At 61.9% G+C, this 24,137-nt stretch overlaps 1 protein-coding gene across 3 annotated transcripts in view; it reads right to left on the bottom strand.

Moving 5' to 3' along the window:
* LOC144729815 (1-phosphatidylinositol 4,5-bisphosphate phosphodiesterase beta-4-like) overlaps positions 1-24,137 on the bottom strand; it is an 84,020-nt gene that overhangs the window by 52,427 nt on the left and 7,456 nt on the right. Inside the window, exons 1-5 of one of the 3 annotated variants that reach the window (XM_078610327.1) lie at positions 21,436-22,017; positions 4,079-4,184; positions 3,898-3,978; positions 2,380-2,439; positions 893-1,036 (exon numbers count right to left, since the gene is read on the bottom strand). In XM_078610327.1, the coding sequence (XP_078466453.1) occupies positions 893-1,036; positions 2,380-2,439; positions 3,898-3,978; positions 4,079-4,162 (369 nt within the window). In that variant the 5' untranslated portion in view covers positions 4,163-4,184; positions 21,436-22,017. Of the gene's footprint in view, positions 1-892; positions 1,037-2,379; positions 2,440-3,897; positions 3,979-4,078; positions 4,185-8,006; positions 8,114-21,435; positions 22,018-24,137 lie in introns of those variants that run through there. The other 2 variants (XM_078610326.1, XM_078610325.1) reach the window with 2 other exon arrangements.

Raw genomic sequence — 24,137 nt, 5'->3', positions numbered from 1 at the left:
CAGACGTCTTGGAAGATGTGGGAGCATACCCACAACGACTTGGTTTTACATATAACTAAGATATGCAGACTACACAACAACATCCAAACCCACACACCGGGTCGCGCTGTCGGCTATCTATCGCGATGTCTCCATGCGGAGCGTAAATTTGAGACGCAACCAGTCCTTCAGCAGCACTGTGGCCCGAAACAACGGGCCGACAGTCCCTCTGCGGTGGCGGTGGTGTTGGCGGTGGTGGTGGTAGTGGTAGTGGTGGTGGGGGCGGTGGTGGTGGTGGGGGCGGCGGCGGTGGTGGCGGCGGCGGCAGTGGTGGTGGCGGCGGCGGTGGTGGTGGGGGCGATGGTGGTAGTGGTGGTGGGGGCGGTGGTGGTGGAGGCGGTGGTGGTGGTGGGGGCGGCGGCAGTGGTGGTGGTGGCAGCGGTGGTGGTGGTGGCGGCGGTGGTGGTGGTGGCGGCGGTGGTGGTGGTGGCGGCGGTGGTGGTGGTGGGGGCGGTGGTAGTGGTGGCGGTGGTGGCGGTGATAGTGGTAGTGGCGGCGGTGGTGGTGGTGGGGGCGGTGGCGATGGTGGTGGCGGCGGTGGTGGTCGCGGTGGCGGCGGTGGTGGCGGCGGTGGTGATGGTGGTGGTGGTAGCGGTTGGGGTTGGTGGCGGCGGTGGTGGCGGCGGTGGTGGTGGTGGCGGCGGTGGTGGTGGCGGTGGTGGTGGTAGCGGTGGTGGTGGAGGCGGTGGTGGTAGCGGCGGTGGTGGTGGTAGCGGTGGTGGTGGTGGCGGTGGTGGTGGCAGTGGTGGTGGAGGCGGTGGTGGTGGTGGTGGTGGTGGCGGCTGTGGTGGTGGTTGTGGCGTGCCACGGGTCCCCGAAGCGAAGGCCGCGCGGTCCACCCGCCGTGCGTTACCTTGGCTACTTCGGGGCTGTCGGCCACCAGGTGCGTGAAGGTGATGTTCACGAGGTCGGTGCCGCTGCACACGCACACCAGGCAGCTCTCCAGCTCGGGGCCCACGCGGGCCAGGCCCTCCAGCGCCGCCAGCACCTTGGTGTCCTGGGACCGCCACCACCACACAAAGCGTGACCGCGAGGCCAATCGGTGACAGCGGCCGTGAGGGTCTCTGGGATCGCGCGACCCTCCCCCGTCCCTCGCACTCCGCCGGCCGCTCTCATCCCAACACATCCTGACAATCAGGGGCGCAACTCCCTGTCTCAACGAGGGGGGGCGGGGGACTATGCAAGATACGACTGTGTCACCCTCCCCCAATCGTCTTTCTCCCGACTCACTTTTACTGAAACAGCTACGGATGTTGTTAAACCGCATACAAAATATATATTATTTTAGTTGCACAGTGTATGGGTTTAGAGGAAGACAGTCTTACAGTGACAGTATTAAATACAGTTTTAAGGATTAAGTCATCGTGCGTCTTGCTCTCATGCCGGCCCCATCGGTCTCGGATTTCCTCAAAGTGGGTGGATCGCGCAACATGACGCTGCTCTCTTGATACGGCAGCTAGATGAGTTAATCGGGCTTGGTTCATAGTAGACCGCAGCGAAATTTTCAACAGATATTTTCGTTCCAATAAATGTTCTTCGCGTGTTGTTACTCGTTGATCTGCTGATTCGGGGCTGCTGGGTGGCCGACTGGGCCCCTATCAGTTGCAAAGTGCTACCACATACCCCACCCCATAGCTGCGTCCCTGCTGATAGGGCACCCCCAGTGGCAGCTGCCCCTGTGGGCGCATGGTGACTCAGCACGTGGCCTGGAAGCGGCCTTTAGTCAGCAAACGGGGATTCTTCTGTACGGGGTGGGGGGTTATGTTGTGCCATGCGAGTCATCCCAATTGAGTGATTTGCGGTGTAATTATCGAAATTTGGACCTTGACCGCCGGCACGCAATGGCCGACTCATACGAATTGCGTCGCGGCGGGATCTGTGACGTCCGCCGTGAGCTCAGCAAGCGGAGCGCAGCCTCGCCCTGGCAGGTAGAGCCGCGGTGTTAACCAGGGTGGCCGCCGGGATCTACGGCCGATCGTCAAGCGCCAACGACAGCTGGAGCTGCCGCGAGAGGAGCAGCCCCGGAGAGGCCGACTCTCACGTCGACGCAGAGCGGGCGGGCGTGCTGTACCGTGGCACGAGAAGAGGCTCAGCGCAGCGCGCCCGGCATACGACTTCTGTGAACTCGCGTTCAGTCCAACCACTTCGCCAACCACCAGCACCCGTGTCATAACCCCCACTCTGACATTACAGCTGTGTTCATCACGACAGCCCTCGTCGTGAGATGATGATGATGATGAGGTTTGGAGTTGATGACCGAGGCACAGGCCACGTTGCCCTGACCCCCCCCACCCCCATCCCCACCCACCACTCCCTGCCCCCCTCTCTATGGCCACCGACCTTCGGTTGTGTCCCCAGGCGCACGTCGTTGACGAGTGAGCACTCCAGCACCTGCCCCTCCTGTAGGGCCGCACACGCAGCACACGCAACACGCACAGCACACAGGCTGCTTTCTCGCCAATGATGCAGTAGTGGAGCTGGCTGGTAGTGCATGGTGGTGGGTGGTAGTGGAGCTGACTGGTGGTGCATGGTGGTGGGTGGTAGTGGAGCTGGCTGGTAGTGCATGGTGCTGGGTGGTAGTGGAGCTGACTGGTGGTGCATGGTGGTGGGTGGTAGTGGAGCTGACTGGTAGTGCATGGTGGTGGGTGGTAGTGGAGCTGACTGGTGGTGCATGGTGGTGGGTGGTAGTGGAGCTGGCTGGTAGTGCATGGTGGTGGGTGGTAGTGGAGCTGGCTGGTAGTGCATGGAGGTGGGTGGTAGTGGAGCTGACTGGTAGTGCATGGTGGTGGGTGGTAGTGGAGCTGGCTGGTAGTGCATGGAGATGGGTGGTAGTGGAGCTGACTGGTAGTGCATGGTGGTGGGTGGTAGTGGAGCTGGCTGGTAGTGCATGGAGGTGGGTGGTAGTGGAGCTGGCTGGTAGTGCATGGTGGTGGGTGGTAGTGGAGCTGGCTGGTAGTGCATGGTGCTGGGTGGTAGTGGAGCCGACTGGTGGTGCATGGTGGTGGGTGGTAGTGGAGCTGACTGGTAGTGCATGGTGGTGGGTGGTAGTGGAGCTGACTGGTGGTGCATGGTGGTGGGTGGTAGTGGAGCTGGCTGGTAGTGCATGGTGGTGGGTGGTAGTGGAGCTGGCTGGTAGTGCATGGAGGTGGGTGGTAGTGGAGCTGACTGGTAGTGCATGGTGGTGGGTGGTAGTGGAGCTGGCTGGTAGTGCATGGAGATGGGTGGTAGTGGAGCTGACTGGTAGTGCATGGTGGTGGGTGGTAGTGGAGCTGGCTGGTAGTGCATGGAGGTGGGTGGTAGTGGAGCTGGCTGGTAGTGCATGGTGGTGGGTGGTAGTGGAGCTGACTGGTGGTGCATGGTGGTGGGTGGTAGTGGAGCTGGCTGGTAGTGCATGGAGGTGGGTGGTAGTTCAGCTGACTGGTAGTGCATGGAGGTGGGTGGTAGTGGAGCTGACTGGTAGTGCATGGAGGTGGGTGGTAGTGGAGCTGGCTGGTAGTGCAAGGAGGTGGGTGGTAGTTCAGCTGACTGGTAGTGCATGGTGGTGGGTGGTAGTGGAGCTGGCTGGTAGTGCATGGAGGTGGGTGGTAGTGGAGCTGACTGGTAGTGCATGGAGGTGGGTGGTAGTGGAGCTGGCTGGTAGTGCATGGAGGTGGGTGGTAGTGGAGCTGACTGGTAATGCATGGTGGTGGGTGGTAGTGGAGCTGACTGGTAGTGCATGGTGGTGGGTGGTAGTGGAGCTGACTGGTAGTGCATGCTGGTGGGTGGTAGTGGAGCTGACTGGTAGCGCATGGCGGTGTATGATGGTGCACATGGCTGGTAGTGCAGGGTGGTTGGTGGTAGTGCAGGTGGAGAAGGTACCTTGCCCTCACTGGTCCAGCGCACGAAGAAGCCAAACTCGTCGACTTGCACGTGACAGCTGTTCTCAAACACCGCAGTCTCCTGCAGCACACAGACATCAGCACTACTGTGAGACTCCCAGCACCACTGTGAGACACCCAGCCCCACCGTGAGACCCCCAGCACCACCCTGAGACCCTCACCTCGTCGTAGCGGTGGAAGATCGCTCCGCGCTGCATGAACTCCGGCACCGGCTTCTGCCACTTGAACTCGTAGAGTTTCGTCATGGCCGCTGCAGGCGCCCCTCACCTGCGCCGTGATCAAAAGACAAAGATCCCCCGTGTAGCCTCAACAGACTGTCGGGGCAAGTGCTGTTAGCGAGCACCTATGAAGGCCGGCGTGGGTTCGCCAGCACCACGCCCGGCTGCCTTTGTATCCCCAGCGGCGATATTCACACATTGCACCAGGTAGTCATTTGAGCCTGAGTCGACCTAGGGGAGGACCAGGACTGATTCAGATAATCGTCACTGGTGAGCAGGAATCACGTGAACCTACAGAGACACGTGAAACTACAGAGATACGTGAACCTACAGAGACACGTGAGCCGAGAGGAACACGTGGTCCCACAGAGACACGTGAACCCACACAAGCAGGCATCGTAACGGGGATCGATGAGGGGGACATGGGGGTGAGTGTGTGGAGGGGTGTGCGGAGGATACGGTCCACACAAACACAGCCCCATCGCGAACCGCAACTCCCTGGCCTCGAGGATTCATCGGTGGCCGCCTAAGCAACCCCCCACTGACTCAGCACGCACGTGGTGAGCAAGGGGTGGGGCTGCAGTGACACGGGGGGATGGGGAGGCGGGGGGCGGCTCGTGACCTCGCGACGCGAGATGAACGATCGCGAGTTTCCGAGTTTTAATTTCAATCAGGAGACGCGGCCTCGGCATGCCGTGGGGTGCCGGGGCAGTCCCCTCGGGGCCACGTCCCCTGGGCTCATTCACACTCATTTACACCCCCCACACACACACACACTGACACACACCCACACACACACCCCCCACACACACCCACACACACACAACAACAACAACAACCGCCATTCGCCACTAAGTGGCGGTGACGTCACCACGACGCTTGTGCCAGGCCAAGTGCACTTTGAGGCCACGTGAAGTGTCGAACGCCCGCTGGCAGGAGGTCACGGGGCAGACCCAGCAGGTGCCACGGGTCGACTGACCGAGATGACCGAGATGACTGGCTGATGCACCACCTGTGCCCCCTACTGTACCAACTTGCTGTGCTTTAGCCACCCGGCGCTCCGCTCGTTGTTGTGAGCGTCGCTCCTCCGCCCTCCGTTGTTGTTGGAGGGCGACTGCCTCCAACTGCCCAGTAGCGTCCTTCACGAGCCTCCTCCACTGAGGCCGATCTTGACACCGCTGGTACCAGTCATCGGCAAGTCCACTCAGCTCCACGTCCTCCTGTACCACATCACTCCATCTCTTCTCTAGCGCGTGCTGTGCCCGTTTAGCCCCCTCGATCCGGCCGAACAAAAGCTGTTTAGGCATGCGGTGGCTGGGCACCCCCCCCCCCACAGACACATCACATACACCCACACACACACACCCACACACACCCACCCACACACCCACACCCACACACACCCCCACAGACACACACACACAGACACACCACACACACACCCACCCACACACACCCACACACAACCACACACCCACCCACACACCCATACACAGACACACACCCACACAAACACACCCACCCACACACACACACCCACACACCCACACACCCACACACACACCCCCCCTCCCACAGACACACACACAACAACCAACAACCGCCATTCGCCACTAAGTGGCGGTGACGTCACCACGGCGATTGTGCCAGGCCAAGTGCATCTTGAGGCCACGTGAAGTGTCGAACGCCCGCTAGCAGGAGGTCACGGGGCAGACCCAGCAGGTGCCACAGGTCGACTGACTGAGATGACTGAAATGATTGGCTGATGCACCACCTGTGCCCCCTACTGTGCCAACTTGCTGTGCATTAACCACACGGCGCTCCACTCGTTGTTGTGAGCGTCGCTCCTCCGCCCTCCGTTGTTGCTGGAGGGCAACTACCTCCAACTGCCCAGTAGCGTTTTTCACGAGCCTCCTCCACTGAGGCCGATCTTGACACCGCTGGCACCAGTCATCGGCAAGTCCACTCAGCTCCACATCCTCCTGTACCACATCACTCCATCTCTTCTCTAGCCCGTGCCGCGCCCGTTTAGCCCCCTCTACCCGCCCGAACACACACACAAACCCACACAGACGAGGCACACTGCCACCCACCCCAATTTAAACCACCCATACACACCGACACACACACGAGGGACCTCCCCACCACCATGCACCTCGTCTGTGCCGGCGACTCCTGCCCACCGGAACGGGAGCATGGGAGCTACATCTGTAGGAAACGCAAGCGCACAGGCCCTCCTTGCCAAACACCTGGCGCTACTGTGCGTGTTGCCACCGCGGGGTTGCAAGCATCGACACTGAGAAGTGAACAATTGGCAAAAGACGGGGCCAGAAGTTGAGGATGCGCGTGGAGTGCGAGCTGGTGGGTGTCAGTGGATGCCTGGCTGCTTGGTTGGACGTAGATGTAGGAGCTGATCGCATCGCTCCGACATCCCCACCGGGGTCACCCTCTTGGGTACGCTATCTCTGTCGATCTCTCTCTCGGCCGCGATTCCGTCACCAGTCTCGTCCATAGGCACTTCACTCCTTCTCGCGATGCCTCCTGGCCCAGTCCACCGCCTCTCGTGATCGGCGAACGCGACCTCTGCAATCCGCGCGTTGCTTCTCGGTGCTTTCGCCATCGTCTTCTGCCGTGTTTCGTCGCGCACCGCCCAGACCCTCGGCGCGGTGGCCTCTGTCGGTCCCCACCCGCCTGGTCCCGCGCGGTCGTCCAGGGCCCTCCGCGCCTCCGGCAGCTGCCCGCGCGACCACCGCCGAGGCCCCGTGCGCGAAAATTCTCGAGCCTCGCTTTTTGGGAGGAGCCCGCGTTGGCATGTTTGGCCGATCCCATTCATTCACAGAGCATTCGGCGCAGCGTGGCAGGCAGGAAATCGTAACTTGCGGGGAAAAACCCACCGCGCGTACAAGGGGAACTCCGGGAGCTCCGCACAGATGGATTAAATAATGCACTGCCGTACTGCCACCTCGCAGCCTAAGCGCACAAACGCCTGGTATTCCCAGACGGTCTGCCATCCATGTACGAGCCAGGCTGAAACCTGCTCAGCCTTCGAGATCTGACGGGAGGCGGGGGGAAGGAGGCGCGCATTGAGGACGAGGTGCGCGGCCCGCCAGTTCTAGGCGGGATTATCAGCCGCGTGAGAGTCGGGATGGGAGAAGAATCCACAGAGGCAGAGAGAGGGAGGGATGGGAGGAGAATTCACAGAGGCAGAGGGATGGAGGGATGGGAGGAGAATCCACAGAGGCAGAGGGATGGAGGGATGGGAGGAGAATCCACAGAGGCAGAGAGAGGGAGGGATGGGAGGAGAATCCACAGAGGCAGAGGGATGGAGGGATGGGAGGAGAATTCACAGAGGCAGAGGGAGGGAGGGATGGGAGGAGAATTCACAGAGGCAGAGGGAGGGAGGGATGGGAGGAGAATCCACAGAGGCAGAGGGATGGAGAGCGCACTGGCGGAGAGCCACGCGGCAAGGGCACGTGGTGCGCCTGCCGTCGACCAAAGCCACGCGCTGGCTTATCAGCCGCGACCACCGCCACCCCCGTCCCCTTCCAGCATCCGCATCAGCAAGGGGGCCGCTCTGATCGCTTCCACCCGCTGACGCTGCTGCCGCTGCCGCTGATGATAAACGATCGCAGGAGGCGTCCGCGCGTGGAGTGGGAACAGCGCGAGTCGCGCTCAGGCTGCGCGCGAGACGCCCACACCGCGAACAGCAACAAAACAGAGCGGGGACATTCACCAGTGATGAATCGCCACGGACATCGCGACAATTCGGGCGCCGAGCTCCGGGCGACCACTTCCTGCTGCTGCTGCTGCACGCAGACGCGAGACGAAACTCGTACAATGCACTCACTCCCACTGTACGCGGGCAGCTAACCTCGTTAGCGACGACGATGATGATGAGCGGCGTTCCCGGACCCCCCCCCTGCCCGCCACCCCCCGGGGCGGGAGGGGCGTGGGAGCACCGGACTGAACCCGCGGCGCGGCCACGCGCGAATCGCGAAGTGGAGTCGCCAAGACCCCCCTCACCCCTCCCAAATAACCCCCGCGCCTCCCCCCCCCACTGCCTCCGCGTCCACCACGTGAATGAATAAACCGTGGCAGCAGCAGCGGCAGCCGCCTCCCTCCCGTGCACAATTACAACAGGAAGCACACCCGGCCACTGGGAACGCGAGAGAGAGAGGAACGCAGCCGAGGAAAGTGGGGGGAAGCCCCCCATCTCGCGCGGGGCCAGGCGGGAGCTGAGACCCTGCCCAGCGAGGCGCTCTCTGCCCGGCAGGAGGCTCGCGGAGTAGCGCTAACGGCGCTCGGAGTCGCGCGGGTGGGCGCGCGCGTCGGGGTGAGACGGGAGCGCGACTCTCTTGGGGCCGCCCGTGTGGGTCGGCCACCTCGTTCACCACCTCCTCCTCGTCGTCGTCCCCTGCCTTAGCAACTGCGCCCTCAATTTGTTTTCACCGTGTTTGGTGAAGGCGGTGGGGGGGATAGGGTCTGGGGAATCTCCGTCAGCAGAATAAATTATTGGAAACGAATTTGATGAAACGCGCTATGGTGGAGCCACTCATCAACCGCCCTTGGGCCCCTCTCCTCGTCCTTCACCTCGGCCCATTAGCGCAGAGCGCGCGCGGCTCGGCGTCCCCCTGGGGATCATCGGCCCCCGCCCATCGTCAACACGGAACCCCCTCGCGGGCCGCGCTCGTTTCTCTTTAATCGCGCCTCGTCGGAACATCGCAGGGGACGCCCCTCCACCACCATCCCCCCCACCCCCACCACCACTCCCATCACCCCCACCACCTCCCCACCCCCGGCGCGCGGGGCAACTCCAGAGCCGCGCGCGGCATCAAAGGGGCCCTCAACTCCGCGCGCACGCAGGCAGCGTCTCTGTGGTGGAGGAGGAGGAGAAGCTGGAAAACTCCGCGTCATCCTCACCGGTCTCCCTTGCAGCGGCTCCACTCGATACCCCCCCCCCCAACGAGGCGCGGCGCTGCCAGCCCACGACTCCAGCGGTGGGATCATTACAGCGCCAACTCTAACGGGGGGTGCAGACCCCGCCCGTCGTGCGCTCTCCTTCCCAAACGCGGCGCTCGCTCCACGTCTCGATATTACTACATCCGCTGGTTAGCCGACGGGCAGGATCAGCTCGATCATGTGACAGAATAAACATGCGGGCAGCGCGCCCCCTCCCACGTCTCCCACTCCCCTCACTCCCTCCCACATCTCCCACTCCCCTCCCTCCCACATCTCCCACTCCCCTCACTCCCTCCCACATCTCCCACTCCCCTCACTCCCTCCCACATCTCCCACTCCCCTCACTCACTCCCACATCTCCTACTCCCCTCACTCCCTCCCACATCTCCCACTACCCTCACTCCCTCCCACATCTCCCACTCCCCTCACCCCCTCCCACATCTCCCACTCCCCTCACTCCCTCCCACATCTCCCACTCCCCTCACTCCCTCCCACATCTCCCACTCCCCTCACTCCCTCCCACATCTCCGACTCCCCTCACTCCATCCCACATCTCTCCCACTCCCCTCACTCCCTCCCACATCTCCCACTCCCCTCACTCCCTCCCACATCTCCCCCTCCCCTCACTCCCTCCCACATCTCCCACTCTCCTCACTCCCTCCCACATCTCCCACACCCCTCACTCCCTCCCACATCTCCCACTCCCCTCACTCCCTCCCACATCTCCGACTCCCCTCACTCCCTCCCACATCTCTCCCACTCCCCTCACTCCCTCCCACATCTCCCACTCCCCTCACTCCCTCCCACATCTCCCACTCCCCTCACTCCCTCCCACATCTCCCACTCCCCTCACCCCCTCCCACATCTCCCACTCCCCTCACTCCCTCCCACATCTCCCCCTCCCCTCACTCCCTCCCACATCTCCCACTCCCCTCACTCCCTCCCACTCCCCTCACTCCCTCCCACATCCCCCACTCCCCTCACTCCCTCCCACATCTCCCACTCCCCTCACCCCCTCCCACATCTCCCACTCCCCTCACTCCCTCCCACATCTCCCACTCCCCTCACTCCCTCCCACATCTCCCACTCCCCGCACTCCCTCCCACATCTCCCCCTCCCCTCACTCCCACATCTCCCACTCCCCTCACCCCCTCCCACATCTCCCACTCCCCTCACTCCCTCCCACATCTCCCACTCCCTCCCACATCTCCCACTCCCCTCACTCCCTCCCACGTCTCCCCCTCCCCTCACTCCCTCCCACATCTCCCACTCCCCTCACTCCCTCCCACATCTCCCACTCCCTCCCACATCTCCCACTCCCCTCACTCCCTCCCACATCTCCCACTCCCCTCACTCCCTCCCACATCTCCCCCTCCCCTCACTCCCTCCCACATCTCCCACTCCCCTCACTCCCTCCCACGTCTCCCCCTCCCCTCACTCCCTCCCACATCTCCCCCTCCCCTCACTCCCTCCCACATCTCCCACTCCCCTCACCCCCTCCCACTCCCCTCACTCCGTCCCACATCTCCCACTCCCCTCACTCCCTCCCACATCTCCCACTCCCCTCAATCCCTCCCACATCTCCCCCTCCCCTCACTCCCTCCCACATCTCCCACTCCCCTCATCCCCTCCCACGTCTCCCACTCCCCTCACTCCCTCCCACATCTCCCACTCCCCTCACCCCCTCCCACGTCTCCCCCTCCCCTCACTCTCTCCCACATCTCCCCCTCCCCTCACTCCCTCCCACATCTCCCACTCCCCTCACTCCCTCCCACATCTCCCACTCCCCTCACTCCCTCCCACATCTCCCCCTCCCCTCACTCCCTCCCACATCTCCCACTCCCCTCACTCCCTCCCACATCTCCCACTCCCCTCACCCCCTCCCACATCTCCCCCTCCCCTCACTCCCACATCTCCCACTCCCCTCACCCCCTCCCACATCTCCCACTCCCCTCACTCCCTCCCACGTCTCCCACTCCCTCCCACATCTCCCACTCCCCTCACTCCCTCCCACGTCTCCCCCTCCCCTCACTCCCTCCCACATCTCCCACTCCCCTCACTCCCTCCCACATCTCCCACTCCCTCCCACTCCCCTCACTCCCTCCCACATCTCCCACTCCCCTCACTCCTTCCCACATCTCCCCTCACTCCCTCCCACATCTCCCACTCCCCTCACTCCCTCCCACGTCTCCCCCCTCCCCTCACTCCCTCCCACATCTCCCCCTCCCCTCACTCCCTCCCACATCTCCCACTCCCCTCACCCCCTCCCACATCTCCCACTCCCCTCACTCCCTCCCACATCTCCCACTCCCCTCACTCCCTCCCACATCTCCCACTCCCCTCAATCCCTCCCACATCTCCCCCTCCCCTCACTCCCTCCCACATCTCCCACTCCCCTCACCCCCTCCCACGTCTCCCACTCCCCTCACTCCCTCCCACATCTCCCACTCCCCTCACCCCCTCCCACGTCTCCCCCTCCCCTCACTCCCTCCCACATCTCCCACTCCCCTCACTCCCTTCCACATCTCCCACTCCCCTCACCCCCTCCTACGTCTCCCCCTCCCCTCACTCCCTCCCACATCTCCCACTCCCCTCACTCCCTCCCACATCTCCCACTCCCCTCACTCCCTCCCACATCTCCCACTCCCCTCACCCCCTCCCACGTCTCCCCCTCCCCTCACTCCCTCCCACATCTCCCACTCCCCTCACTCCCTCCCACATCTCCCACTCCCCTCAATCCCTCCCACATCTCCCCCTCCCCTCACTCCCTCCCACATCTCCCACTCCCCTCACCCCCTCCCACGTCTCCCACTCCCCTCACTCCCTCCCACATCTCCCACTCCCCTCACCCCCTCCCACGTCTCCCCCTCCCCTCACTCCCTCCCACATCTCCCACTCCCCTCACTCCCTCCCACATCTCCCACTCCCCTCACCCCCTCCCCCTCCCCTCACTCCCTCCCACATCTCCCACTCCCCTCACTCCCTCCCACATCTCCCACTCCCCTCAATCCCTCCCACATCTCCCCCTCCCCTCACTCCCTCCCACATCTCCCACTCCCCTCACCCCCTCCCACGTCTCCCACTCCCCTCACTCCCTCCCACATCTCCCACTCCCCTCACCCCCTCCCACATCTCCCACTCCCCTCACTCCCTCCCACATCTCCCACTCCCCTCACTCCCTCCCACATCTCCCACTCCCCTCACTCCCTCCCACATCTCCCCCTCCCCTCACTCCCACATCTCCCACTCCCCTCACCCCCTCCCACATCTCCCACTCCCCTCACTCCCTCCCACATCTCCCACTCCCTCCCACATCTCCCACTCCCCTCACTCCCTCCCACGTCTCCCCCTCCCCTCACTCCCTCCCACATCTCCCACTCCCCTCACTCCCTCCCACATCTCCCACTCCCTCCCACATCTCCCACTCCCCTCACTCCCTCCCACATCTCCCACTCCCCTCACTCCCTCCCACATCTCCCCCTCCCCTCACTCCCTCCCACATCTCCCACTCCCCTCACTCCCTCCCACGTCTCCCCCTCCCCCTCACTCCCTCCCACATCTCCCCCTCCCCTCACTCCCTCCCACATCTCCCACTCCCCTCACCCCCTCCCACATCTCCCACTCCCCTAACTCCGTCCCACATCTCCCACTCCCCTCACTCCCTCCCACATCACCCACTCCCCTCAATCCCTCCCACATCTCCCCCTCCCCTCACTATCTCCCACATCTCCCAATCCCCTCACCCCCTCCCACGTCTCCCACTCCCCTCACTCCCTCCCACATCTCCCACTCCCCTCACCCCCTCCCACGTCTCCCCCTCCCCTCACTCCCTCCCACATCTCCCCCTCCCCTCACTCCCTCCCACATCTCCCACTCCCCTCACTCCCTCCCACATCTCCCACTCCCCTCACTCCCTCCCACATCTCCCACTCCCCTCACTCCCTCCCACTCCCCTCACTCCCTCCCACATCTCCCACTCCCCTCACTCCCTCCCACATCTCCCACTCCCCTCACCCCCTCCCACATCTCCCACTCCCCTCACTCCCTCCCACATCTCCCACTCCCCTCACTCCCTCCCACATCTCCCACTCCCCTCACTCCCTCCCACATCTCCCCCTCCCCCTCACTCCCACATCTCCCACTCCCCTCACCCCCCTCCCACATCTCCCACTCCCCTCACTCCCTCCCACATCTCCCACTCCCTCCCCACATCTCCCACTCCCCTCACTCCCTCCCACGTCTCCCCCCTCCCCTCACTCCCTCCCACATCTCCCACTCCCTCACTCCCTCCCACATCTCCCACTCCCTCCCACATCTCCCACTCCCCTCACTCCCTCCCACATCTCCCACTCCCCTCACTCCCTCCCACGTCTCCCCCTCCCCTCACTCCCTCCCACATCTCCCCCTCCCCTCACTCCCTCCCACATCTCCCACTCCCCTCACCCCCTCCCACATCTCCCACTCCCCTCACTCCCTCCCACATCTCCCACTCCCCTCACTCCCTCCCACATCTCCCACTCCCCTCAATCCCTCCCACATCTCCCCCTCCCCTCACTCCCTCCCACATCTCCCACTCCCCCTCACCCCCTCCCACGTCTCCCACTCCCCTCACTCCCTCCCACATCTCCCACTCCCCTCACCCCCTCCCACGTCTCCCCCTCCCCTCACTCCCTCCCACATCTCCCACTCCCCTCACTCCCTCCCACATCTCTCACTCCCCTCACCCCCTCCCACGTCTCCCCCTCCCCTCACTCCCTCCCACATCTCCCACTCCCCTCACTCCCTCCCACATCTCCCACTCCCCTCAATCCCTCCCACATCTCCCCCTCCCCTCACTCCCTCCCACATCTCCCACTCCCCTCACCCCCTCCCACGTCTCCCACTCCCCTCACTCCCTCCCACATCTCCCACTCCCCTCACCCCCTCCCACGTCTCCCCCTCCCCTCACTCCCTCCCACATCTCCCACTCCCCTCACTCCCTCCCACATCTCCCACTCCCCTCACCCCCTCCCACGTCTCCCCCTCCCCTCACTCCCTCCCACATCTCCCACTCCCCTCACTCCCCTCCCACATCTCCCACTCCCCTCAATCCCTCCCACATCTCCCCCTCCCCTCACTCCCTCCCACATCTCCCACTCCCCTCACCCCCTCCCACGTCTCCCACTCCCCTCACTCACCTCCTCATCCCCCACTCCCCTCCCTCCCCCCCGTCCCCTCCCCTCCCCCTCCCACATCTCCCACTCCCCTCACCCCCTCCCACGTCTCCCCCTCCCCTCACTCCCTCCCACATCTCCCACTCCCCTCACTCCCTCCCACATCTCCCACTCCCCTCACCCCCCTCCCCCTCCCCCTCACTCCCTCCCACATCTCCCACTCCCCTCACTCCCTCCCACATCTCCCACTCCCCTAAATCCCTCCCACATCTCCCCCTCCCCTCACTCCCTCCCACATCTCCCACTCCCCTCACCCCCTCCCACGTCTCCCACTCCCCTCACTCCCTCCCACATCTCCCACTCCCCTCACCCCCTCCCACGTCTCCCCCTCCCCTCACTCCCTCCCACATCTCCCACTCCCCTCACTCCCTCCCACATCTCCCACTCCCCTCACTCCCTCCCACATCTCCCATCCCCTCACTCCCTCCCACGTCTCCCACTCCCCTCACTCACTCCCACATCTCCCACTCCCCTCACTCCCCCCTCCCACATCTCCCACTCCCCTCACTCCCTCCCACGTCTCCCACTCCCCTCACTCCCTCCCACATCTCCCACTCCCCTCACTCCCTCCCACATCTCCCACTCCCCTCAGTCCCTCCCACATCTCCCACTCCCCTCACCCCCTCCCACGTCTCCCCCTCCCCTCACTCCCTCCCACGTCTCCCCCTCCCCTCACCCCCTCCCACATCTCTCCCTCCCCTCACCCCCTCCCACATCTCCCACTCCCCTCACTCCCTCCCACATCTCCCACTCCCCTCACTCCCTCCCACGTCTCCCACTCCCCTCACTCCCTCCCACGTCTCCCACTCCCCTCACTCCCTCCCACATCTCCCACTCCCCTCACTCCCTCCCACATCTCCCACTCCCTCCCACATCTCCCACTCCCCTCACTCCCTCCCACATCTCCCACTCCCCTCACCCCCTCCCACGTCTCCCACTCCCCTCACTCCCTCCCACGTCTCCCCCTCCCCTCACTCCCTCCCACATCTCCCACTCCCCTCACTCCCTCCCACGTCTCCCCCTCCCCTCACTCCCTCCCACGTCTCCCCCTCCCCTCACCCCCTCCCACGTCTCCCACTCCCCTCACTCCCTCCCACGTCTCCCCCTCCCCTCACTCCCTCCCACATCTCCCACTCCCCTCACTCCCTCCCACGTCTCCCCCTCCCCTCACTCCCTCCCACATCTCCCACTCCCCTCACTCCCTCCCACATCTCCCACTCCCCTCACTCCCTCCCACATCTCCCACTCCCCTCACTCCCTCCCACGTCTCCCCCTCCCCTCACTCCCTCCCACATCTCCCACTCCCCTCACTCCCTCCCACGTCTCCCCCTCCCCTCACTCCCTCCCACATCTCCCACTCCCCTCACTCCCTCCCACGTCTCCCCCTCCCCTCACTCCCTCTCACATCTCCCACTCCCCTCACTCCCTCCCACGTCTCCCACTCCCCTCACCCCCTCCCACGTCTCCCACTCCCCTCACCCCCTCCCACGTCTCCCACTCCCCTCACTCCTTCCCACATCTCCCCCCTCCTCTCACTCCCTCCCACGTCTCCCACTCCCCTCACTCCCTCCCACATCTCCCACTCCCCTCACTCCCTCCCACATCTCCCCCTCCCCTCACTCCCTCCCACATCTCCCACTCCCCTCACCCCCTCCCACGTCTCCCACTCCCCTCACTCCCTCCCACATCTCCCCCTCCCCTCACTCCCTCCCACATCTCCCACTCCCCTCACCCCCTCCCACATCTCCCACTCCCCTCACTCCCTCCCACATCTCCCACTCCCCTCACTCCCTCCCACATCTCCCCCTCCCCTCACCCCCTCCCACATCTCCCACTCCCCTCACCCCCTCCCACGTCTCCCACTCCCCTCACTCCCTCCCACATCTCCCCCCTCCTCTCACTCCCTCCCACGTCTCCCACTCCCCTCACTCCCTCCCACATCTCCCACTCCCCTCACTCCCTCCCACATCTCCCCCTCCCCTCACTCCCTCCCACATCTCCCACTCCCCTCACCCCCTCCCACGTCTCCCACTCCCCTCACTCCCTCCCACATCTCCCACTCCCCTCACTCCCTCCCACATCTCCCCCCTCCTCTCACTCCCTCCCACATCTCCCCCCTCCTCTCACTCCCTCCCACATCTCCCCCCTCCTCTCACTCCCTCCCACATCTCCCCCCTCCTCTCACTCCCTCCCACATCTCCCCCCTCCTCTCACTCCCTCCCACATCTCCCCCCTCCCCTCACTCCCTCCCACGTCTCCCACTCCCCTCACTCCCTCCCACATCTCCCCCTCCCCTCACCCCCTCCCACGTCTCCCACTCCCCTCACTCCCTCCCACGTTTCCCACTCCCCTCACCCCCTCCCACATCTCCCCCCTCCTCTCACTCCCTCCCACATCTCCCCCCTCCCCTCACTCCCTCCCACGTCTCCCACTCCCCTCACTCCCTCCCACATCTCCCCCTCCCCTCACCCCCTCCCACGTCTCCCACTCCCCTCACTCCCTCCCACGTCTCCCACTCCCCTCACCCCCTCCCACATCTCCCCCCTCCTCTCACTCCATTTCCACATCTCTACAATAAATTAATCTTAAATTTTGAGCTTTCGTGACTGCAGGAATTACTCTTTGGTTCTTTCGGTAAAGTCACGTATAATGATAAAATAATAAATGAAATACGTCGTATGCTATTATTTAATTAATTATTTTATCCTTTAACGTGACTTTACCGAAAGAACCAAAGAATAAATTAATGTTTGACACATCCCGTCAGCAGCATTGTATTAATACGAGCAAAACTCTGGGCCGAGTTTGACATTCAATGTCTCATCAACAGCGTCAGCCTCGCTTGACTCGATGCTGGTGAACAATCCCAGGCGTTTATAGGCAAGGACGCTCTCTGTTCGATGCGGGCCCTAGCGTACCGCAAAACTCGATAACATACAATACTAAATAACCATTTGCGTCGATGTGGAGAATATAAAAAAACATCAGACGATTAACCTCCTTCCCTTAATCTGTCCCTCGATATAATAATAAAAAATAATACGAGTATTTAGGTCAGATCAAATACATTAGTTGATGGTCTTAGCTCGGTCACGGTGCCTGCACAACACATGCGGCTCAAACTAAACTAAAAAACGAAACTATTTTTATTTTACCAGGTAAGCCCCACTGAGCTATACGGCTCTTCTTCAGAATCGGCCGGGCCACAAATGATAGCTCAACGAAATGGCTTATCAGAATGTGGACATTCATTGCAACAAACTTGCGATGAATGCAGGATGTTTCTAAATGTGGAGGGGAAAACCCGGAGGACCCGGAGAAAAATCCACGCGACCATGGGACGAGAAACTCCGAATATACAGCAGCAGTGGTCAGGGTCAGGATGGAACCCACGATCTCCTGTAGACCAGGCGAGGTAATTAACATATCCTAGCTGAGAGAAAGTCACCCCCAGGGATAGAGTCACCCCCTGGGAGTTCCCATGAATGGATCTCGGCAGCAGTGATGTGATGGTTGTTTCCGCAGCAGCGATGTGATGGTTGTTTGAGCAGCAGTGATGTGATGGTTGTTTCTGCAGCAGCGATGTGATGGTTGTTTGGGCAGCAGGGCCACATCCACCCAGACTGACAGCTGCTGAGCTGACGAGACGTTGCGACATGTGACCGGCACCCTCCGTGACGTGGTCTCAGGGCCCCGACTCACATCAATGTCAATGCACCCGGCACCGTGACTCAGCGACAGAGCGAGCAGCTCTCGCAAGGCCTGGGAGTTGACTCAGCTCAATATATTTTCCTCCGGGGTCAATAAAAAAAATTAGTACCGATTCGTGGGGGAAATCTTTCATGTTTGACCTACGGACAGACTCGTCCTTGGCCACGTCAACGTGGAATTCTACCACTGAAATCAGCCGAGGAATGAGTCGGTCGGCCATGAAGTGCCTCAGTGAAGAGCTTCAGTGAAGAGCTTCAGGGCTGGCGCAGGGCGCGCAAGCGGGACACGGGGCGCGGGTGTTTGTGCGCCGCGCCGCATGCCACATCTCATCGGGTTTCACTCCTTACGAGCCTCAAGATTCCCGTGGCGGGGTAGTGCATTACTCAGAGAATCCACTTCGCGTGCATTTTTATAGCACAGCGCGCTCCGCTGAAACCAAGAAAGGCCACGGAGCGCAGCGTGTGTGCGTGCGGACGTTTGTAACTGAGATCGCATAATAGCAGGACTCCATTTCAGAGCGTAATCACGTCAAAGTGTAACCACGTTACTGGACAAATCGTAGCGAGAGCCGCGTCAAGTTTCGCTGTCCTCTGCCCACCCCTTTCCCCCTCCCTCCCCCCTCTCCCCAGGGCTTCCGCAAGGCCGTGGGGGCGGCTTCGATCACAACCTCGGTCCGTATAATAACAACAAAAATAATAATTAACTCGTGTATCCAGGAGAGCCAAACATAGTCGCATGACTCTTTTTAGGAGGGTGTTGCTACATTGCAGGGTTTTTTATGTCGAGATGTTTTCAGCCAATAGCTGAGTGTTTGTTAATATTGTGCAAGTGGGAAAAACCCGGAGCACCCGGAGAAACCCCACGCCTTGTGCGAGGAGGCAACGCTCTATCCCCGTACAGATGGAAGCAAAAGGCGATTAGGCCACTTGCCGTACCGCCTTCTCCTGGCGCGCCCGGATGTCGCACCTCCTGGACGCCCACGGGGAGGGAGATTCACAACATCTGCGAGTGATCCACCAACTCTCACTGCCGGCCTGCACGTTGCCCGAGCACAGACCGCCTCCGCCGGCCGGTTTCATGTTCATCACCACTCAAACGGGAGCGCCGATGGCCGGCCACGTGGATTTAACGTCGCACGCACAGAGACGTGCGGCATCGCGCCCAGGCCTTGCATGGACCACCGGCTCAGAGCAACGAAAGACGACACGGCTCTTCTGTGTTTCGTGCCGGGATGAGTCTGCGTGTGCCTCGCCGCGTGATTGCGCCCGGTCTCGCCGCATCTCGGCGGCTACCCAGGGTGTGACCCTGGGAAGTGCCGAGCCCAGGTCGCCCTTGGTCAAGAGGCAATGCTGTTTAACGGATATCTATTGCATCTGCCTGCTGCTGAATAAAGGGTACCGACTGAATGACCGCTTGGATGGACGACCGCCATGCACTACGGGTTGCTATAGGCTGCGGTAGGCAGCAGAGGGCGGTCCAGCAAAGCTACGTTATACTGTACTTCTATGTTCTCTACGTCTATGGCCCTGCTCTCCCCGCCTTTACAAACACGCACTGACCATCGCGGTGAAGTATGGCGAGAAACCCGCCACGACCCGCACGGCATGGGGGATTGGCAAACCAACTGTGGGTGCGCACCATAATAATTAAGCCAACGTTTCGGGCAATGTCCCTTCTACAAAGCCGTGCGGTGGTGGCCATGCACGCCTCTAATCCAGCATCGTGGAGGCAGCGAGGGGCTCGTGGATCCGGAAAATGGGAAAATGTTGCGAGACTTCTCTTCCCGTGTGGGCGTCCAGGAGATCCGACCTATGACCCCGTCTCGTCAGCAAAGTGTCGTCTCGCATCATCCACTGCTTCTGTACGATGGGATTGAGTGTTGCACCCTCGCGCATGCGTGAGTTTTCACCGGGTGCTTCGGTTTCTGCACACGTGTCTAATAAACAGTCGCTAACTGGCTGAAAATATCTTCTTACTGTACGGTGCAGAGAGCTGTCGTGCAATTGTTGATTGCCCCGGCAAATCCCCGGGGCTATCAACACAGCGAATTGTGATATGCAATTTCCATGAACGACGACGCGATATAAAACACATTCATTAGATTATTATTCTTTTTCCAGAGCAGAGAGAGAGAGAGGGGGGGGCAGAGAGCGATTGACCGACTTAACGCGCGATTCGCCGTGCGCGTTCGCGCACCGCTGGCAGCACCGCGCCTCGACTCGAGTGTCCGTTTCGCTCATTCGCGAAGGCGCCCCCCGGGTCCTTCGCGCCCAGCTCGCGATGACCGCACCAGAGAAGATTGTTGGCTCCAGGAACTTTGGGTATTCACGCAGACCCCCTCCCCCCCCACACACACACCCCTCCCCCGTGGCAACGCGACCCAGGGCCACAACACATCAGCTGTCACTCGGCGCACACACACACACACAGAGGCACCTTGTTTTCTGAAATCCCCAACGCAAACAAGTTTTGGTTCAATAAAGTACAAAAGAGCACCAACGTACACGCATTGTGTGTGAGTGTGTACCCGAGGAGCGGTGGCGCAGTGGCTGGCGCACTGTACTACGAACCCGGCTGTCCAAGTTCCATTTACCTTCACAGCTAACATCACTGCCGATTATCTGAACCGGTCCTGGGGCTCCCTGACGTCGGCTCAGAATTAAATGAGTACGTGGTGCCGATGTGTAAAAACACGGCACTGTGGATACAAAGACGGATGGGCGTGGTGGTGTCCACACCATGGCCCCCGCTGCCACGTTCATTTCTTCGTAGACGCTCCCTAATTTCACTTGTCCGAACAGCTGCTGTGGGCTACACGGGGGAACTTTGCCTTTGCTGTTGTTGTACCTGCACAAGGAAAACAGAGAAACTTTACCCGGCTCGCGGACTTTGGCCCCTGGGCGCGCAGGGATTTCATGGCCGCGCTCCTCCACGCGGAGCACGCAGCGCAAACGGGAGCGGGCGATCTTTGCTTAACAACGCCACAAGGACTCCCCCGACTCGCACCGGGGTCTTCCAACTCAGCCCCAGCGCTCGTCCCCTTTCTCCCAACGAGGAGCAGCAGCTGCAGCGCTCGCGCCACGGAGACCGCGCGAGGAATGGACGCGGGACTCGAGGAGCCGAACGGGAGGGCGGAGGAGAGGGACATCTCCCCGCTAGCTCCACAGCCTAAACCACGCGGCGGTGGCGCCCAGCCTGGGATGGGGGGCCCAGGCATCCCACCACTCCCTCGTCGAGGGACCCCCCCCCCCCTGCCCCGACTGCACACGGACCGTGCGCCCTGCTCCGGGGTGGTTGATTGATGCTGCTACACTCACTCCTCCACTCGCTCCCAGAGATCCTTCGTGCACCGCCCCCCCCCCCCCGTCTATATCTCCCTCTCATCTCCCTCTACTCCCCGTCCACACATTCTCCCACCTCTCTCCCTGCTGTCGTCTCACGACTCCCTGCCACCCTTCGCCGAGCGGGAGAATCGCTCGCTGTCGTCGACTGCCGCTGTCCAAGCGCCGAGCTTGCACGAGCAGCCCGCACAGATCCGCGTCGCCTTTTGTGTTGAGAGCTCGCCGCCCATCCACTCCAGTCACGCTCTCACCCCATTCCTCGTCGCTCTGTGAACGCGTGCTACCGCGATCGCTGCTGATATCGCCACCTTCGCTACTCCGCCAAAGTCGCGGGACTCGTTATACCAGACCTGCAGCTCGAGCGGCCACCGCAAGTGCAAGACGTCTCATCCTCCAACTCCTCGTCGTCGTCTCGCATCGCTCGACTTCGGAACCCCGTCCCATCGCCCCTTGGGCCAAGTTCCTGAAACACCGCTCAACCCAATGCCCGTGTGGGTCCTAGAGTCTTCCGTTCTATCGCCAGTTGCGGTCTGATGACGCCTCTTTTAGCTTCCTCCCTTCGTTTCAAGTTCCCAAGTTCCTAAAAACGTCGCTCAACTCAAGAGAAGCGCTGCGATCTACCCGCCGCCTCTCATCGAGTCTTGGTGCGCGTGGCTGTGTTGAACAGCGGCGGTTATCCACGTGGATCTAACACAATAAGCAGACCAGCAGCCTCCTTGCCACGGCTGTCCCTCCACATGAAATATTAAAAGCACGCCGCTGTACACATCCCAAGAGCCGCGCGGCCACCTTTCTGCGAGTAGTGCAGATGATATATCAGCAGCATTGGTTCAACGCGAGCGACACCCTGGACCGCTTTTGACATTCAGTGTCTCCACTGGCTGAATCTAAGCGAGGTTTGATTCTCCGATGGGAGTGCGGAGATCCGAGGACGAGCGTGGATCGCGAGCCCTACTGTTGGCGTCTCACAGCCACCGCAGCCGCGGTCTTGTCACCCGTCAACGTTTCGGGCCGGCAAATGTTTGGAGTCGTCGCCGGCGCTCAACTCGCGGGTCTCTCTGTCTCTCTGCTGTCGCGTTCGGCCCTCGGGCGTCTGTGCGCAGAACCTGCGGTCAGAACGTCAACAAATGAAGCCGCCGTCGTCTCAGCCGCTGCCGCAGAGGCCGGGATACGCGCGGGGAGGCGAGCGGAGTTCACGCAGCAGCAGCTGTAGCTGGCCGCGGGGCGAGCACGGGGCAATGCGCTTCCCTTGGGGAGGGTTCCTTGCGTGGGCCAGATTCTCCTGAACGAGGCACAAACTCATTCATCCGCGTGGGGCAGGGAGACGCAGATTGTTCCGGGCCGCTTGGTGCAGCCATAAAGATCAATCGCCACCACTGCCGCTGCTGCTGCTGCTGTAGGTTTTGCATGCGCGATGGCGATTACGGCGGAGTAATTTCTCAGTCAAATAAATACCGCGCGCGGTCTCCAATCTGGGATTTATTTGGGTCGCGGTTGGGTTGCGCGCGTGGCGGGTGCCGTGCGGGACCCACCGCCGCCCGTTTCGCTTCACCGGCAGCACCAGCTGCTGCTGATGCTGATGATGATTTAACAGGAACGGCTGTGGGGTCGCCTGCGTGACAGTGGAGGAACCGCTGAGCCCACAACAACAACAGCAACAAAAGGAGCTTAGACTTCTGCGGTAAACTAGCGGCGCTCGCTGAACCGAGTCGGGTGAGAGAGGTTGGGTTTAGGGGGCAGGGCAGGCAGTGGGGGGGGGGGGGGCGTACGGCGGCGCGTGGCCAATAATGAATGCTAATTGGGCGCTACTGTACGAGCCGCCACCACCGCCACGCGTGGAGTTCCGCCACGCGTGGAGTTCCACGCGTGGCGCCTCAGGGCGCCTCCGTGTCGCACGCTCCCCGGTAGAGGCAGAGCGAGCCCCCCCCCCCCTCCCGGGGGTCTCGGTAGTGGTGGCGGCGTCGTCGTATCTCACGAGTTCGATCGCTGGCGGATGAAGGTCGGGTAGGACGCGCTGGCTGGAGGCGGCGTCTGGGCCGGCCGCTCCCAGCCTATTCCCCCGGCCCAGGGTAACAGCTGCTGTTTGAATCATTAACCCATTCACTGCACCCCCCCCCCCCCCATTAAAAATGCATGCGTTATTAATGCACAATTCTTCAGCTATCCCCCTTCGCCCGCATTATAATGCATTTAAAAATAACTAGCTCCCCCCAACCCAGCCGTCTCGCGCGCATTGCCCGCAATTGGTCCACAGTATCTTTCCCTTTATGTAAGTGGGCCGAAACCAGGTCAGCGCTGTGCGCGGGCCGAGCCACACAACAAGGGCACCCCGCACTGGTGAGGACACCCAGCAGCAGCCCCACCAACTACGGCCACAGACACCAGCAATAGCTGTTACCCAGCACTGGTTAGAACACCCAGCACTACCCAAGACACCCGGCACTACTCAGCGTACCCATCACGTCCCACAAACACCCAGCACTGTCCAATGCACACAGCACTGCTCAAGACACCTGGCACTCACCATGAAACCCGCCACCACCCAAATTTCCCTCCGCACATGCGGGCAGAACGCTGCCAGATGAGGGTGGTGATGGTCGCGTGGAACAGCACATGTTGTACGATTTGTGTTTATTTTGCATGAGAAGAGCAGGCGTCACCGAGGGGCATCTACGGCTGTACCTGCACAGGGGACCATGTGTGCCTCTCTAATAGGAATGACCTCAATTAGTAAATTGGCTCGGCAGAGGGCACGGAGCCTTAGCCGCGCAAATGACC

Source organism: Lampetra planeri, chromosome 33 (genome assembly GCF_965212315.1).
Source record: "Lampetra planeri chromosome 33, kcLamPlan1.2.h2, whole genome shotgun sequence".
Classification (NCBI taxonomy): Eukaryota; Metazoa; Chordata; class Hyperoartia; order Petromyzontiformes; family Petromyzontidae; genus Lampetra; species Lampetra planeri.
This window is presented reverse-complemented; position numbering and strand designations above follow the sequence as displayed.